Source organism: Dermochelys coriacea, chromosome 6 (genome assembly GCF_009764565.3).
Source record: "Dermochelys coriacea isolate rDerCor1 chromosome 6, rDerCor1.pri.v4, whole genome shotgun sequence".
Taxonomy (NCBI): Eukaryota; Metazoa; Chordata; order Testudines; family Dermochelyidae; genus Dermochelys; species Dermochelys coriacea.
In genome coordinates, this window is record NC_050073.1 from 23349623 (window position 1) to 23368847 (window position 19225).

General features: G+C 41.9%; 1 protein-coding gene across 12 annotated transcripts in view; it reads left to right on the forward strand.

Annotated features, from left to right (window-relative positions):
* Window positions 1-19225, forward strand: part of PTPN5 (protein tyrosine phosphatase non-receptor type 5) — a 140183-nt gene that overhangs the window by 98281 nt on the left and 22677 nt on the right. For all 12 annotated transcript variants that reach the window (XM_038407609.1, XM_038407610.2, XM_043516735.1 and 9 more), the window contains 3 exons: window positions 2953-3191; window positions 7236-7425; window positions 12701-12785. In XM_038407609.1, the coding sequence (XP_038263537.1) occupies window positions 2953-3191; window positions 7236-7425; window positions 12701-12785 (514 nt within the window). The remainder of the gene's footprint in view (window positions 1-2952; window positions 3192-7235; window positions 7426-12700; window positions 12786-19225) is intronic.

Consider the following 19225-nt stretch of genomic DNA (forward strand, 5'->3'; position numbering starts at 1 on the left):
GTTACTTACAAACTCCAGCTCCATCACCGGTCATCAACTGGATGTCAAGTTACAAACATTATCACTGTCATAACAAGATCCCATTGGCTGATCTTGTTGGGTGTCATATATACAATATATTGCTGGGGCTTGGGGGAAGACTTCACTTGGTCTCTCCATTCCACCTTCTTTGCCCTTCTCTCCCTATGATGATCTCTTTGGGTCAGGTTCGTAGCTGATACAACCCCTTGCTATGCTGAGTACAAAGGAACCATCTGGCAGATCAACTTCTTAGGCTTGAATAAAGACTGGGAGTGATTGGGTCATTACAAAATCTAATTTCCCCCTTATTGTTACTCACACCTTCTTGTCAACTGTTTGAAATGGGCCACTCTTTTTACCACTACAAAAGTGATTTTTCCTCCCTTGGTATCCTACTGTTAATTGAATTGTCTTGTTAGACTGACCTCCCACTTGGTAAGGCAACTCCCATCCTTTCATGTGCTCCGTATTTTCCACTCCACGCATCTGATGAAGTGGGTTCTAGCCCACAAAAGCTTATGGCCAAATAAATTTGTTAGTCTCTAAGGTGCCACAAAGACTCGTCGTTGGTTTTTCTTGGAGGGAGACTGTGCACCAACTCCACAAGATCCCCAGAGGGGGCAGCCAGAGGAGGGAAGTGTTCACATGACAGGCGCATATGTTCTAGACTGTGACAGCGTGCATAGCAGCCTCCAACTGTCCTTGATTAGGAAAGGCTGAAGTCATCTCCCCTCAGTCCCTGTGCCAAAGTGAATTTGCCCCTTTCTGTTCCCCCCCCATTTTTCTATCTAAGGCTGGAGCATTTTTGATCAATATACTCAGTGTACAGCAGATTCTACCCTGCCATAACAATATGGGCTGTCATTCAGTTGAGAGAGGAAGGAGGATCTATTGGTTAAAGTGCTAACCTAGGACATGGGAGATCTGGATTCTATTTCCTGCTCTGTCTCAGACTTCCCTATGTGACCTTGGGAAAGTCGCTTCGTCTCTCCAAGCCTGAGTTCCCTATCTCACAGGTAGGGGTAATATCCCTGCCCTTCTCGCAGGAGTGTGTTGAGGATAAATACTTTAAAGATTGGGAGTTGCTCAAACATTACACACTGATGGGGGCAATAGAGGTCCGTAGCACTGTGGCATTTGCGAGTTCCAAAAGCGAACTTTGGAAATAATAACGAGTTCAGATCTCTAACATTCATGCTTCAAGCCAAACTTCAAAGGGCACTGTCGACTCATATTTGGCCCAAAGTTTTTCTAAAACATAAGGCCAATAGAAATGTTTCCATACTTTTTCTTTTAAATAATTGCAATGTAAACAGATCTGTTTAAACAGATGCCCATTCCCTTTCAGTATTTGTAATCCAAACATTGCAGTGCAGTGCTAGTGCATGGGAACCTAACATTGAAGCTGTCTATAAACAAAAGTGAAAACTTGTTTCATTAATTTTCATTGTTCAAGCTCAGAGAAATGCCAAAAGTAAATGACAAGTATGTCTAGTGACAAGAAAATTGGCTTTTAAAATCCTTTCTGAGTTAATATTCTAGATCGTTGTTTATAACTTAAGGAAAGAAACTTGATTTTTTTGTCAGTGCACGACTTTCACATTTGACAGTGTCCTTTAAAATAAAGAAAACAAGAAAGGCTTTATCCTGCAAGATTCTGAGTGCTTTCAGACTCCCACTGGACTCAAAAGGAGTTGAGGGTATTCAGCATGTGAAAGGAGGAGTGCAGCACTTTGCAGGACCTAGCCCCAAATGAGTTTGAGTTAGATTGTTCCTAGCTCTGTGCAGTAGAGACCGGCTCAACCCAAGACCCCAGATCCAAACATCTCAGGACTTCGGCAAAGTTCAGATCTGATCTCAGACTTTGCCACAAGGGCCTGTTGCTAATTGGAAATAAATCCAACCTAATGTTCCCAAACAATATAATCTGCCACAGCATCTGTGTAAACCAGTGTGGCTGGGGTTTTCAGAGGGGCCTAACTCCCACTGAAAGTTAGTACACTGGGGGAATGAAGCAGTAGACTTAATTTAGGAGCAATGAAGTTTCATTAACAAAACATATTAGCAATAATTGGTGCCTGTGCATTAGTCAGTATCGCTCAGAAGAATGGGCTTAATGCAAGAATTATGGGTGAAATTCTATGATCTGTGCTATGCAGGAAGTCAGATAAGGTGATCATAATGGTCCTATGGTACAATCGTTTTTAAATTTGCGTCATTCTTGATCCTTCCTTTTACTATAGACATTTAATTTAAGACATTTATTTCACATAATTTAACAGAATTTATTATACAGTTTGTCTTGTTTAAATCAGATTATTAGATTGAAGAAGAGGTTTCTATCACTGAACTGAAAATGGGTGCAGGTTTTATGAAGTGCTTAACGGCCATCAGAAACCGTTGTAAAATGGGGGTTTCATGAAAAACAAATGTGAGTTTGGATATGTATTTGGGATACAGTGCCAGATCATCAGAGATTTAAGGTTTGGGAAACTGGTATTTACTTGTTGTAAACCCAACCAAATCCCAGATGGACAGCATCTAAATCAGGAAAGGTCGTAATCTGTAGATTAACAGAGTTTTGTTAACACTGTGAAAGTTGATCAATTAAACAAAGGGACAGTGATTTCACATTGGCATGTATGTAATAGTCACAAGCATAGAATGCTTCCACTGTGTTCCAGAGCGAAGCCTGATGGACTACAGGGAACGTTCTGTGCCTGGAAGCAGAATTAGAATAGGAAAAGGTGTATTCTTGTGATCTGTACAGGAAAGCTCCTCTTGTATGGAACTCTCCTGTTCTTTTTAATGCAATTCAATTTTGCTGGGGTATAATGAATGAGATTATTGCTCAAAAGGTGTATCTATCTTTAGAGTTTACAGAAGATCTGGAAATACATAGATAGTTTTAAAACTGTTTGTTTCCTCCAGATTTGGTATCTTGTGAAAACCCATTCGGATCCCCCCTTTCCCCTACCAGAGGACAGGCGTCAGTCTGTGAGCCGCCAGCCTTCATTCACGTACTCGGAGTGGACAGAGGATAAAAATGAGGATGATTTTCTAGATTTGGATCCAGTGCCAGAGACACCAGTCTTTGACTGCGTGATGGATATTAAAGCAGAGACGGATCCAGCGACTCTGACAGTTAAATCAGTGGGATTGCAAGAAAGGTAGGATAGTTCTGATGGAGAGCAAGGCATTTGGCACAAGTTATGTAGAGTTTAGAAGTACTGAATGGACCAAATTGGTAGTTTCACTGTATGAAATTAATGTATTTTGTTTTAAAACATCAGTTCTGGACTGAATGGCTATCTAATTTGCTCTTTGTTTCTAGGACAGTCACAACTATGAGATATATAATGACTTTTGTTTTGTCATTATTAACTTTCAGTACAAGTGTTACCAAATCTCATTCATAATCTGTTTGTTGCCTTTAGAAAGCCTATTTGTATTTGGTCAGCCTCTTATTTTTATCTGTATGTTTATTTTGTTTAGATTCTGAAATGGTAACTGTATATTATAAAATCTCTTTGATCCTGATATAAGACTCTGTCATCTTTTCTACTGAACGGCTCTCCCATACTTTATTTCTTCATTTATTTCTTCATTGTTGTCAGACTGGTCTTTTCCAAAAATAAATTGTCACACATCTGGCTAATCGTAGTAATTGTGTTATAAACGGGCCGTTCCCCAAGTCAGTAACCTTCATTGGATTGTAAACTAATAGACCCACTGTGGATTAATTTACTCCTTGCACCAGCTGGGGCAGTTGTGTTTCTGCTGGAGGGGATTCGCTCCTGGGGAAGGGCAACTTTACAGTGGAAGGAAGGAGGAGTATATGTCAGAATATCAGATATTCATGGCATAGATTCTTCTTTCTTTCACCCATAGCTCTGTACTTCAGTCACACAAAAAATTCAGGCTGTGAGAGGCATTGTTTGGAAAGCACAGGTGTCCGACAAGTATTTGGACTTCAGGATGTGTAGTTGGGAGTCTGGAAGAGGTTTTTGAGCATTCAGTTGACCTGAATTATGTCTGAGACTTTCATCCCCAGGATTATTTGTTTCATTCTGACAATCTAAAGACTAAGTGCATGTTTATGAGAGAAACAGGGCTGCATTGACATACACTGAAATACATTCAGCACTTCTTTTCACTGCAGCTAAGGCTGAGATAAAGATCTTGTCCCCCTTTCTCTTCATCTCAGTGTGGGCTGCAGCCATCGGAAGCCTGAGTTTTATCAGTTTCTTCACTGCCTGTAACTCTCTCTCTCCTCCTTTTTCCTATTCATTGTGTCAGTCAAATAGAGGGATCCTGAGGATGGAAATCCCATCCAGGGGAGCTCTGCAAAACCCTGTTTGAGGGCCAAGATAGTGTGAATGAGAATAAGGTCATTTAAGTATGCTACTGTAGTAAACATCTCCCATCTTTATTTCCATGTTTCAGGCTTTGTCAGAGACACTAGCTAATAGTTAATTCATTCATCTGAAGCTGAAAGCAGGATGCACACGATTTTAAATCAGATAATTAAAGTGTGTCTGACCTAGTGAGTTTTCAGAGCTCCAGGAAGTTGCTAAATGATATACAAAATTGGGGTTAAATCAGTGGTTTCCGTCTAGCTGGGTTTAGAATAGTTTTTGCTCTCGCATGTTAATGATTTTGTTGCATTGTTTGTCGTGTGTGCCATCAAACCCCTTATGTTGTTTTGCTCTATAATGTGACATTCCAGTGACCTAGGGCATGACCCCTTATCTACCCAAATCAATTATGCCTTTGCCATTTTTTACAGGAAGAGCAGGTTTAGGCTGTGAAATAACAGCATGGTCACTTGTGCATTCTGCTATCCCCAATTACTGTCCATACTTACTCATAAAAACATAGGTGCTGGAACTAGGAGTACTGAGGGTGCTGCCGCACCCCCTGGCTTGAGATGTTTTCCATCATACACAGGGTTTACAGTTTTGGTTCAATGGCTCTTAGCATCCCCACTATACAAATTGTTCCAGCAGCTCTATATAAAAAGACTCATTCCTGCTCTTTTGTCAGGGGACACATAGCCAGTAAGGAACATACAAACTATTCCAGTTTGTTAGAAGTAGCTAATGTCAATATAGATTTTTGCGGCAATAATAAAACTGTCAGTTGGGAAGGAAGTGACTGACTGAAATCCTTTCACTAAGAGAAATGTGTACAATTGGGATGTAAGATAACCTTTTATTCCCAACATAAACATATCTTGGGAAGGCAAATTTCTATTTCAAATGTGGATTATACTGTAGCAAGGAAGTGTTTGTCAGTCTTAGTTTTTATGCTGTTTTGTTGAATTATCTATCCATCCTTTATCCCAATCTCTCAAAATATTTCGACCCCTTTCTTTTCCGAACCATTTATGCTGGAGAAAAGAACCCAAGTATCTAAGGGCATATGGCACTAAATGCTAGTTCTTGAGATGGGGAAGGAACTCTATCGAGTCACCTCCATCCCTGAAGGAATATTAATAATATATTTGCATAGCATCTTCCCATCCTGAAAGAACCAAGTCACTTGAGCTATCACAGCAATGCAGCCACTTCTGGGGTGGAATGTGACAGTTACTTCACAGTTCACAGCAATGCTGCACAATACTGTAGGATGGGAAGTGAAGAGAATACTGTATCTAACTGAAATGGCAGAAGAGAATTTAATTAGGCAAAACGTATGAACTGGATTTGAGGAGGATATGGGTAAACATGCCAAACTCTTCTGAAAAGTGCCATTTAATACTCAATGATGGTAAGTGTTTAGGGCCTCAGTTTTGTGTCTCATCCAAGACCATTCCCTTCTGACTTTGTGTCATGGCTGCTGTCCTGACAGAGAGCTGGGCAAGACTTCTTCAGCGCCATTCCTTAAGTAGCCAAAGGGCAGTGATCCATGCAACTCCTTCTGCCCCTCTGTTCCTTGAGGCTCACAAATATACATACTTCCTGGGGCTAAGGCATCTGCCTCCATAGTAGCCCCAGACTCCGCCAAAGGGGAAAGCAAACATAAATCTGCTATATAGTTGTACGAAGCCTTACAACTAGGTCCTAGTAATCAGCCTATTGTATTATTTTTTAACACAGATTCAGTGGTGGCATTTGGATTTTACTGTTGAATGTTATGTGTGAACTTGGCAGAAATTTGTGAAGCCTTTTAAAATTGAACAGATACTAATCTAAAATCAATCAGCAATCATAAATTCGGGGGACGTGATAAAGCTTATCTCTTGGTATCACTACCTCTACAAGCAATTTCATTTTGGCTCTATCATTCTGTTACTTGAATAACCTGTATAAATTAGTCATTTCTACACTTGTGGCACTCATTTTTATCATTACTGTTAACCTGCTGGGACTTGAGGTTGTTTCCCCTTGTAGAGGTTGTTGATCTTTTAATTGAGAGAAAAGCTTTTCAAGCAGGAAGATGATCCATTGTAATGGATCAGATTTTCCTACCCTAATTTATGTTGAATAACATGTTTTCCTTCCTGCTGTTCCACTGAAATAAAGTGGTTTAATGATGAAGTGCAATTCAACTTGAGTAACGAGTCAGAATCTGGCCTAAAGAAAACTATGGCCAAAATTTTCAATTGTGTACCTAAAGCTAGGTAGCTCACTACATATTTAGGTACCTAAATAAATGTGATATGATTTGCAGAGGTAATGCAGCTTCCCTGGAGTTTCCTGCTCCACATCTTTGAGAATGAAGTCACTTCTATTCAGGTGGCTAAGTATTGGTAGAGGTGCCTAACTTTAGGCATTTGAGTTTTGAAAATGTTGGCCTGGGTCTACCAATACCTTCACTCCACATCAGTGATAGCCTGACTAGTTGCTTGAGCTCTTGTCTACAACAGAAAAATTACCCTTTCCTGACCAGTGGGAGTCAGCAACAAATGCAGCGAACCAGTGCTGCACATTTGTCTATGCCTGCTGCTAAACTGTCTTAGCACTGATTCAGCTGCGCCTACTGCTGATACCTGTTGTCAGCAACAAGTCAGTTGTTTCTATTCTAGACAAGCTCTGAGAGTTCCAAAATCTTCATTTTCATCTTCATCTTCAATCTTCAAAATCTTCATCAAAGGCACCATTGTCTCAAGGAAAGCAGATAAAGGCCAAATGGAAAAACATGTTTTAATTAATGCAGAGTGTTTCACATAGCCTTCATAACTGATGTCTTCACCTGGGGCTGTTTTGCAGGAGAGGTTCAAATGTTTCACTCACGCTGGACATGTGTACCCCAGGCTGTTCCGAGCAAGTCTTCGGCTATGTCATGTCACCAAGAGAACAATCAGCCCGAGAGTACCTACAAACGGCATCAAATATTCTTACTGCAGAGGAGCTACACAAGAAAGCATTAGATCCTTTCATACTCCAGACAGAGTTTTTTGTGAGTATTTTGACTTCTCAAGTGGAGAGAAGAGTTTGTGGCATCTGAAAAATGGGACATTGCTACCTCCTGTGACTCTCACTGGACTTTTCTATAAGTTCTTCTGGAAGACCAAAATAAATAAATACACACTCCAGTTCCTTCAGTGAAGCGCTTTATTAAATCCCCAAATTTGTTACACTTGGAAATGACTGGATTTGAAGGCTTTCAGCTATCTTTTCATTTGCAGTCCTAGTCTTGGTAATGAAGATCTAGCTTTGTTTTTAGAAGCCTTTTTCTCAGCATGTTACTTCTTAACAAAAATTTCACAGTTTTGCACTAGACTAAAGAAAAAGAGTCAAATTTGCTTTGGGTATAACTCTCTTGAATCCCATAGCGTTACCCCGGGCATGACTTCAGCCTCGTATATCCATTTTCCTAGTGGATACTCTGTACAGAGCTGCTCTTCTGAATTGCCTGAAAGTTATCCAGATGGGTGAAACATAGGGTGTTTGTCCCACTTAACAAATGCCACGGAGAGTTTGCACTAACTATCCTTGTCATCCACTTAGAAAAATGTTCATTAGATATTAGCTGCTTTTTCAGTTGACAATATGAATCTGAAGTATCTTTCCCTGACTTCATGTATCCACTTTTATTTTTGGGGAAGCATTCTGACTGTGCTTTTGGTGGAAATACAAGCATCACATACAAGTAGAATTAGAGTTTTTGAACAGCCTTGTGAAAAGACTGGCTACGTTTAATTGCAGTTAGCACAATGGCTTTTCAGTTTCTCTGCTCTTTATCCAAGCTTCTGTCCTAACTACTCGATTCTCCACTGTCATGCAACTTGTCATTTGTACTTGGGCAAAGTGAGCGCAAAAGGATAGTATGAGTGTGAGTGAGTGGAGAATTCTGATTTAGCAGTGTATTATGCCCACTTTGCATGAGTGAAAATGACTGTGCAGGATGCTAAGCAACAGAGAATCTGGCCCTTTGCTTCACCCGCACCCAACTTCATGCCTCTTTTCATGCCAGGGCCTTTCAGAGCATGCAGGTAGGAACCACCTAAGTTAATGCTGACCCAGTCTGCATTCTCTTAAGCATGGAATCCCAGCAGAGTGGCAGGAAGATGATGCCTTGCACAGCTGTTGTCCCCAGAGCCCACCTACTTCCTGACCTGACAGAGAATCCATGGAGAACCTTTTATGGAGCAGAGAAAGGAATGGAACAACACCTCAGTGTACTCCCTTTCTATTTCCCCACACCTATAGCTGCTGGGCTTTCTTCCCTTGCAGAGGCAGAGAAGACATTTTGGGGCACAGTTTCCAAACAGAAGGCCAGACCCTTGTGGTCCTTACTCATTTTTACTCAGTTTTCCTTCAGTCCCACACTCCCTTTTGAGGAAGCACTGAGGAATAGCTGATTAAAGACCTTAAGATTTGGCCATCAGAAAGGGCCCAAAAACAGGAGGCAGACAAAGCATCTGTCAAAGGAAAACCTTCAAGCCAAATCCACTTTGTGATTCATCACTGATTCCTTGGTGGCTGTGAGTAATGTAACTAGTTATCACATTACTCTGGGGGAGGAGCACAGTTGTCACTACGCAGGCCAGGTCTTTACATAGTTATACCCAAACTATGTGGGTAAGAGGTGTGATTAGTTTATACCATTACAACACTTGATATGGATGTAATTATGCAGGTATGAAAGTGCCTTATACATAATATGATATAATGTCCTTATACCTTTCCCATATGGGAATAATCGGTATAAGCACCATAATATCGATATAGCTGCGCCTACACTAGAAGAGTGGTATCTCTTTAACTATGCCGGTATAGTTAAAGCAGATCAACTTTTGTGTGTAGACAAATCCTGACTGTTTAAAAATGAAACATTTAATAATGGACAGTGCTGTTTTAGAGGAAGGTAGTTGTTGAGATGCATCTTTGCTGAGGAAGTGCCTAGGCTGGCTACTGTAGTCAAGCTGGACAAGTCAAGAGTGAATTGTTGTAGCCCATGTGACCTACCCTATATTACGGGTTAGTAAAGTGATATTAAAGCTAGTCAAAAATGTACTTTATTTTCAGTGGGGCAAAAATTGAATTTTTTTTCCATAAAATGTTTTGTCAAAAAAGATTTATATGCAAAAATGATGACCAGCTCTGAATAATAAATAAACCCTGAACTTGCTATGCCATGTGCTCTCAGTCTGCCTCTTACTCACATGGCTAGAAATGTTCGAATTCATGGTGGAGAAAGCATCAAATTGTGTGTATGCTTTAAAGGGAAAGTCAAGAGCAATACCTGCTGGTCCGAATGCTGAATGGCTTAGGGCTTGTCTTTCCATATAGCAGCACAGCTTCAGCGCGTTAACGAAGATGTTACTATGCCGAGAGGAGAGTTTCTTCCATTGGCGTAGTTAATCCAGCTCCCTGAGAGCTATCTACATGAGGTGTGAGGTCAGTATAACTACGTTGCTCCAGGGTGTGCATGTTTCACGCCCTGGAGTGACATAGTTATGCCAGTATAGCTCTGTAGTATAGACCTGGCTTTAGTTTTTACTCACGCAAGCAAATTCCCCTTGACTTCAGCAAGAGTTTACTGGAGTAGTGAGTGAGTAAAACCTGAGGAAGAACCTCAGGGTCTGGCTCAAGGAGAGTTATGAATAACTAAATACTACGTAAAACCTGAAGAAGATCCTTTGGATTTTGCCCTAAACAGTACACCTGAAAAAGGTGGAAATTAGCTCCAAGAAATGTTGTATAACAATTTGTTTTTAAGCCCCAAAAGTGTGCTCAGCGCTGTACAAGATACACAATGCGTACAGCTCTCATCCCAAAGAGATTAGAATCTAGCCCAGAAAACAGAGGAGCACTGAGGAGATGAGAGGAATAAATAGCATGGGGTGGTAGTAGATTTGGAATTGCTATTCTTACTGTTCAGTTTTATCATTGTTTGTGACCTTTCCTGTGGATATCTCAGATGGGGATATTCAGTGCAGAGATGGGGTGGAAGGTGTCATGATGAAACGGGAAGAGAACATTTCACTGATAATGGCTGCCATCTTGTCTGACACACCAGAGATAGTGTGGAAAAAATCATGAGGACTGGAAGAAGAGAAAGAAATGAATGAGATTGCATAAATGGCATCATCAGCAAAGCAGAGGTGGATAAGAGTGGGGAATGGATGTAGTAAGAGACAAATGGGTTGTATCATCCAGAGTGGAATTTTACAGGGCCTTCAGAAGACAAGGACAAGAAACTTAAACTTGGTGCAGCATACAAGTGGTGGGAGCTAGTGAAAGGATTTGCGCAGTTGTGTGACCATCAATCTGACTGGTAAGGAAGGTCATTTGAGAAGCTGGATTTTGAGTGAGTACTATGGGCATCCAGGAGGCTAGAGAAAAGGAAGTGCTAGTAATAAAGGTGGGAGATAATCAGGGTGAGGACAAGTGCGTCCTATTGGAACAGAAAAGGGGTTTAATTCGTTTTCCCATGTTTGAGGAAAATTGTTATCAACAGTGATTTACAAGTTGTCAATTTTTCCTTTTATTTGACAGATTAAGAGAATGTTGATTGTAATAGGGATTGGGGAGACAAAGTAAGATTTTTTTCAGTCTTTTTACAGCTAATTCTTGAATACATTATAAACAGAATTCTAGCTAATAAAACTGGCTGCAAGAAGAGACTCTGGGTCAATTACATTACCAGTTCCAACTTGCTCATCTGTCCATCTGTCAGAGTAAACACCTTGACCTCTGTATTCAGTTCCCTATAGGACCCAATAGGAACTGATTTATGAGGGTTTTTTTTAAAATTAAATTGAATAAAAGCATATAAGAATGTGGCCTTTCTGGCGTATTCTGGGACATCATCTCCCCAAAATCACTGATGGTAAGGACAGGGAAAGCCAGGAAAACACATGGCTAATTGCAAAATAATTAGGTAAAGCAAAGATCAGCAAAACTGCGTATGCAAAATAGCATCAACCACAAAATATGACCTCCATTCTAGCAATGTATTTATTTTTTAGTTGGGTGCTTGTTAAGATTGAAGATTACTACCGCTTTTTCCACCATGAATTTGAGTTAGAGGTAGGCTGAGAGCACCTGGAGTAGAAAACTCAGTGTTTAATTTTAACAGTCTTCTACCTTTTGTTTACCCACAGAACATATTAAACACAGAACCAGAACAAGCTCTGCCTTCGTGCCTCTATCCTATTCTGAAGGGGAAAAATCAGGGTCTGAGGGGAGTTTAGTCTCTGTGGTCACATTCAGTCCTTGGTCTCTCACCTGAGACTGCTTTACATGGCTGTGCATCCACTATGAATTGATCAACTAATTTCACATGCTGTAGCCCACTGAAGAGCAATCAATTGGCTTCTAATGAAACCAGCCTGAGCTCTGAGATTTGAATCTGTAATATAGATGTGAAAGGCTCCATAACCCATTGCTAATTCTCTTGTTGTTTCTCCCTGTGGCTGTTTCTGATAAAGAAGTAGCCCTGTTAAAGCTCATTTAAGAAATTACTATTGTTATGTAATATTATATCATGGGTAGAGCCCAAAGACCCCACCAAGGATCAGGGCCATGCCCTAAAGACCTCACCCTCTAAGGGCCAGTTAGTGACTTGGCCTGCACACCTGTGTAAGGGAGTAAGAACCCACCCTGTCAGCCCTGTGTGAGCTACCTGGACCTTGAGTTTAGTTGTGTAGGAGAGGTAGGTGCACACACAGTACCTACTTACCATCCCCCCTCCCAGAGAAGGTGGATGGGGAGGGACAAAAACTGAGTGGTCCCTTGTTTCCACTTCACATTCCCATACTACCCGACTAGTGCAGGTGAGCTGTGATGGAGGGTGTTGTACTTTGCAGATGCAGGCCAGCAGCAAATTACTGACCCGGTTTTAACAAGGAGGAAGAAGGGGAGGGACTGTGACTCAGAGGGGCGTCTGAAGTACTGTGCTTCCTGGGTACGCATGATCCTTGGCTTACATCTATGCCTCAAGTCACAATACACTTCTTATAATATTAAGAGTGGAAATAGCGCCATACTATGCACCACTCACAGAATTAGTCACCCGGAGCATTTTTTTATATTCATGATTTCAAAAAAGAAAACCATTGACACAAAAAGGAAACCATCAGTCGTGCTTTGGTGGTAAATTGCTAGAACTACTATACTATATGTCTCAATTGATTTAATCTCTGCTCCTCCTCCACAGTCAAGATGTAATGGTTTTTTCCCCCTTGTGAATCTATTAATATGGTCTATTGTGCATCTTTCAACAGGAAATCCCAATGAACTTTGTTGATCCAAAGGAATATGATATTCCAGGATTAGTGCGGAAGAATCGCTACAAAACAATTCTCCCAAGTAAGTTCCAGACCTATTTTGTCATTCTGCAATTCGATGACGCAGTATTTAGTGAAGTCTCAGTATCCAGTATTTGCTTAGTTTCTTGCTTTTGGTTGAATGCCTTTCACAAATCCTCTCCAGGATACTTCGGCTAGGCTAAAGCTAACACTGAGCAAGGGTAATGTTTTCAAGAGCATCCACATCCCGTTTTCATTAGAGACTAAGGCCTGGTCTACACTGGGCAGGGGGATTGATCTAAGGTAGGCAACTTCAGCTACGAGAATAGCGTAGCTGAAGTCGACATATCTTAGATCGACTTAGAATCACTTTGTGTCCTCGCGGCGCGGGATCGATGGCTGCCACTCCCCCGTTGACTCCGCTTCCGCCTTTCGCCGTGGTGGAATTCCGGAGTTGACGGCAGAGCGATCAGGGATTGATCTATCGCGTCTACACTAGACACAATAAATCGATCCCCGATAGATCTATCACTACCCGCCGATCCGGCGGGTAGTGTAGACGTGGCCTTAGGTGCTTAAGTCTTATTGAAAGCCAATGGGATGCAAGCTCCTAAATCACTTTTGAAAATAGGAATTAAGCTCCTAAATTATCTAGGTGCTTTTGAAAATGTTGCCCAAAATCTTCATGCTTTATTCAGGTTTTACTTCATTTCCTCTAGTAAACTCCTGTTTAAGGGCTAAATTCTGACACCCTTTCTCATGCTGAGCAGTATTTTACTATCCAAGTGCTTCCTTTGAAGCCAGTGGGACTACTTGAGTCATAAGGTGCCACTCAATAAACCTTATTTTAAAAGGTACTGAACACTTCAATTCTGACTTAATTCTTAATGAAGGCATTGATCCAGTGCCCTTTAAAGTCAATGACAAGATTCCCACTTACATCACTGTGTGCTGGGTTGGGCCTAATGTGCGAAGCACTTCTCAGGATCGGGCCCCAAGTGAAAAATGAATAAGGGCCTCAGGATTTGGCCCAGTCTCTTCAAGAAAATATAATACAGCTTTCTTTTTTAAATGTAAGTTTTTTTTATTACTTATAGCCAAGAATGGAAATTTTGAGAAACATTTTGCTTGGGATTGATTTTACAGCCATTATCGTTTTCCCCTCTGTCACACTTAAAGATAGTTTGGAAAGTGATACAATTATAAGATGTCGTGTCTGAATATTAATGTTTTGACAGATCCTTCTCTTTTCTCTAAGCCATTGTCAGATAGATGCCACCATCAAGCTCTGTTGCAGCTTTGTTAGGGAAGCCCAAATGGTTCAGAGTGCTAGTTAGGCTCAGATAAATAACTATCCAGAAATTAGAATCTGATCAACTGTGCCAATCACTTCAGTCTACAAAACTGGAGTGGAAATCTGGCAAGAATAGGCTTTCTTCTGAAACCCCCAAATCTTAAACTTCCAGTCTGAGTCAGAAATCCCATATAGATACCCCTTCTGGGACCAGAAGTGTTAAAAACACTCAGCCAAACATTTCAGAACCTTCATCCTAAAACATGCTAACGGTTGGGTGCCTTATCATTTCTTTCAAGCTTTATGTTAGTTTGGACATTACAGCAATGATTTTCAAAAATGACTAGTGATTCTAAGTGCCTCCATTTGGGAACCCAAATAGATATACCTTAAAGAAGCCTGATTTCTAAAGGGGGCTGTCCAGCACTTTTTTGAAGATTGGAGTTCTTTAAGGTGTCTCAAGTTAAACGCACAAAAATGGAAGCATACAAAATTGCTAGCCACTTTTGAAAATCTTGTCCTATCGCTCTTAATCAGGTTCCTGTTAGCTTTTCCCCTGTGCATTCAGTAAGTACTTGGTCATTCCTCAGGCTAGTTTTCTTGATGCTAACTTCATCTCAGTCTTACAAAATCCGGTAATGCTCATTTCCGTTGCTGTGAGCCATCTAGATGGGAGGACTGGTTCCCACTCTAGACTGACAATAAATGTTAACAAGGAATTTATCCAGAGGAATTCAGACTTTTCCATTTACTGGAATAAAAATCAAGAATTTCAAAACCATCCATGTCTCTGAAACATAATAACCCAATGCCATTTGGTTGATGAGGATGGCAGGCTGCCACACGGGAAACCAAAGGACACACTATCATCACTTCTGTTGGAATTATTTAAGTGCTGCCCTCTGTCCCTCTATGTGGAACACACCCAGTTCCAGTGGAGGGGTGGGGAACTGGTACGCCATACAGGGGTATTGTGTACTTTCTTCCTGACATAAAGCTGTGCTCTTTGGCAGTTCTCTCCACAGTACCATGGAGGAGAGAGCATTGGGGCACGATGGGGTGGGCTGAAGAGGTGGCCAGTGGGTTCATGACTATGTGGATCTCCTGGCTCTTTAGTTTCCAGACTAACCAAATACAGCCTATGCTGCCTGTGTCACCACGAGGGTCTTCCATAATTGCTTGGTGCAAGCTAACAGTTAGGAAGGAATGGCCAACCATGTTACACAGCAAAACCTATGCTGTAGTGCTGATATATTTGCCAGTGGGCAGACTCAGGTAAATGTGACGTCCAATCTACATTAGGGAGCAGCAGGCACTTCATTATAAAAGTGACATTGAAAGCAAAAAGTATACCTTAAAAATTAAAGAACAAACAAAAAACCTAAAATTCCCTATCCAGCTATGTAACTCCAGAAGTATTTGAGGCGATTACCACTGAAAGGTAAGCAGGTACTTAACATAATGATTAGTTTACGTGCAACCCTAGAGTTAATTGCAGTCCGTGAAAAACATGATAATGGGCTGTAATCCAGTTAATTTATATTTCTTTTATAGCAAATTTCTTTGGCAGATTCCCAATTTTTGTGGTGGTGGTGGTGATGGTGAAGATGGTTTTGGGGAGTCTTTTTAAGGGGTGAGGGTGTGTTTGATTTTGGAGACGTGTCAAGCTAAGCAGATTAATTTGGCTGTTTCACAAACTGTTAAATTTGCATGTTGACAGAAAATTTGAAACCTCTTCGCTTATGGAAAAGTGCCACAGAATTGAATAGAAAATTATCATTTTTCTATAGTTTTTTGGGTTATCTTGCAGAATGTGATAGAAAATTTTATCCTTGCTATTGAACTTCATAGATGGGTCAAAATCTAAAAAGGAAAGATATTATATATCATTCTCTTTCAGTCTTTTTGGTTCTAAGCAAAATTTCTAGGCAACCCTATTTAATTGTATACAGCCATATTGCTTTCACTCCTTATTAAATTTTCTAAGACTTTTCAATAATGTTATTGTTAGGGAGGCAGTGTGGCCTAGCAATAGAGTACTGCGATGGGCCACGGGTGACCTGGGTTCTATTCCTGGCTCTGCCACTAGAGCAAGTCGCTTCATCTCTCCCGGCCTCAGTATCTCCATCTGTAAAATGGCACTAATGATACTAACCTACTTTGAGATCTACTGATGAAAATTTGTATCTATGAATTAGGTATTATCATCTGTCACTTCCATTTAAAAAATCTCATCCTGGGGCGATCCTACTACAAAACCTAGTGTAGGCTCAAAACACTCTTAGAAAAGACTGTAGAAAAATAACTAACATTGTTTTGCTTCTTTGCGCTGTGAGTGTATGACAGTACTTTAAGGGACACTGCAACTTAGGCGTGGTCTGCGCACTGTTTTTATACTGGTATAACTATTTCAGTTGGGGTTGGGGGGTTTTTTTGGTTTTTTTACCAAAATAGTTATACCAGTATAACTCCTCCTGATGTGGATGCAGTTACAGTGGTATAAAAATGGTTACGGTGGTGTGGCTTATTCCCCAATGAATAAGGCCTGGTCTACACTAGGAAATTACTCTGTCACTGAGGCCTGGTCTACACTACGAGTTTGTCAGATTTAGCAGCATTAAATTGAATTAACCCTGCACCCGTCCACACAACAAAGCCATTTTTTCGACATAAAGGGCTCTTAAAACTGATTTCTGTACTCCTCCCCAATGAGGGGATTAGCGCTGAAATCAACATCGCCGTTTCGAATTAGGGTTAGTGCGGACGCAATTCGAAGGTATTGGCCTCCAGGAGCTATCCCACAGTGTACCATTGTGACTGCTCTGAACAGCACTCTGAATTCGGATGCACTGGCCAGGTGTCCAGGAAAAACCCTGGGAACTTTTGAATCTCATTTCCTGTTTGGCCAGGCGAGCTCATCAGTGCAGGTGACCATGCGGAGCTCATCAGCACAGGCGACCAAGCAGTCCCAGAATCAAAAAAGAGCTCCAGCATGGACTGAACAGGAGGTACTGGATCTGATCGCTGTATGGGGAAAGGAATCCGTGCTATCAGAACTACATTCCAAAAGATGAAATGCCAAAACATTTCAAAAAATCTCCAAGGCCATGAGGGACAGAGGCTACAGAGGGATGCAACACAGCACCGCGTGAAACTTAAGGTGCTCAGACAAGCGTACCAGAAAACAAAAGAATCCAACGGATGCTCCGGGACAGAGCCCCTGACATGCCACTTCTACGCTGAGCTGCATGCAATTCTAGGGGGGGCCGCCACCACTATCCCACCCCTGTCCATCTACTCCGATGATGGGGTACTTTCCGCCATGTCTGAAGATTTTGCGGACGGGGAAGATGAGGAGGAGGAGGACGACGAGCTTGAGGAGAGCACACATCACACCATTCTCCCCGACAGCCAGGATCTTTTTATCACCCTGATTGAAATACCCTCTCAACCCAACGAAGCCGGAGAAGGGACCTCTGGTGAGTGTACCTTTTTAAATATAATACATGTTATAAAAGCAAGCATTTTTTATTGATTAAGTAGCCCTGAGAACTTGGGATGCATTCGTGACCAGTACAGCTACTGGAAAAGTCTGTTAACATGTCTGGGGATGGAGCGGAAATCCTCCAGGGACATCTCCATGAAGCTCTCCTGGAGATACTCTAAAAGCCTTTACAGAAGGTTTCTGGGGTCAGCAGCCTTATTCCGTCCTCCATGGTAGGACACTTTACCACACCATGCTAGTAGCAAGTAATCTGGTATCATTGCATGACAAAGCCTGGCAGCATATGGTCCTGGTGTTTGCTGGCATTCAAGCAACATCCATTCTTTATCTCTCTGTGTTATCCTCAGGAGAATGATATCGTTCATGGTAACCTGGTTGCAATAGGGGAATTTAATTAAGGGGACATTCAGAGGTGGCCATTCCTACTGGGCTGTTTGCCTGTGGCTGAAAAGCAATCCTCCCCGCAGTTAGCCACGCAGTGGTGGTGGGGGCATTAGCGCTGAGCTGTTCACGTTTGGCTAGCAGGGATCTTCCCTGATACCAGCCATGCGGTGGGAGGAGAGGTAAAGCTATCATCCCAGAGAATTGGATGGGGCGGGGGATAAGTTTGGTTTCTGCTGCTGCACGTTAACAGGAAAACCGCAGCACTAAATGGCCAACTCAACGTGCTTTGCTTGGTATGGGAGAGGAGGGCACTGCTGTTATGAAGGTTGCAGAAGTCGAACGACTATGGCTTACCATGGCCGCCTGCAAACCGAATTCTGTTGCCCGGCACTGTGTGTGTGATCTCTTACACCAAAGCCGCAAGCACTCAATATAAGATGCAAAATGCAACTTTGTACCAAAATTACATGTGCTATATAATGTGAATAATGTTGTTCACCGTGAAAGAGTATAGCCATTGTTCTGTAAAATGTATCTTTTTAAATACTTCACTCCCTTTTTTTCCTCCAGCAGCTGCAAATGTTTCAAGTCTCCCGCATCCGTCCCAAAGGCCATCTCAGATAAGGTGGCGAAAAAAACACACGCGCGATTAAATGCTCTCTGAGCTCATGCAGTCGTCTGGCACTGACAGAGCTCAGCAGAATGTGTGGAGGGACACGATAGCAGAGTACAGGAAAGTGGCCGATGAACGTGAGGAGAGGTGGCGGCAGGAAGATCAGAGGAGGCATGAGGCAATGCTGGGGCTACTGCGGGATCAAACGGACATGCTCTGGGGTCTGGTGGAGGTTCATGAACAGCAGCAGGATCACAGACTGCCGCTGCAGCCCCTGCTTAACCACCCTCCCTCCTTCCCAAGTTCCATGACCTCCTCACCCAGATGCCCAAGAATGCGGGAAGGGGGAGGCTCCGGGCACCCAACCACTCCACCCCAGTGGACAGCTCAAGCAACAGAAGGCTGTCATTCAAAAAGTTTTAAAGTGGCCTTTTCCTTCCCTCCTACCCTCCTCCCATACCCCACCTGGGCTACCTTGTGAGTTACCTCCCTATTTTTATAATCAATTAATAAAGAATACATGTTTTTTAAACGATAGTGACTTTATTTCCTTTGCAAGCAATGTGATCGAAGGGGGGAGGGTGTGTAGCTTACAGGGAATTTACAGTCAACCAAGGGGGCGGCTTTTCATCAAGGACAAACAAACAGAAGTGTCACACAGTACCCTGGCCGGTCATGAAACTGGTTTTCAAAGCTTCTCTGATG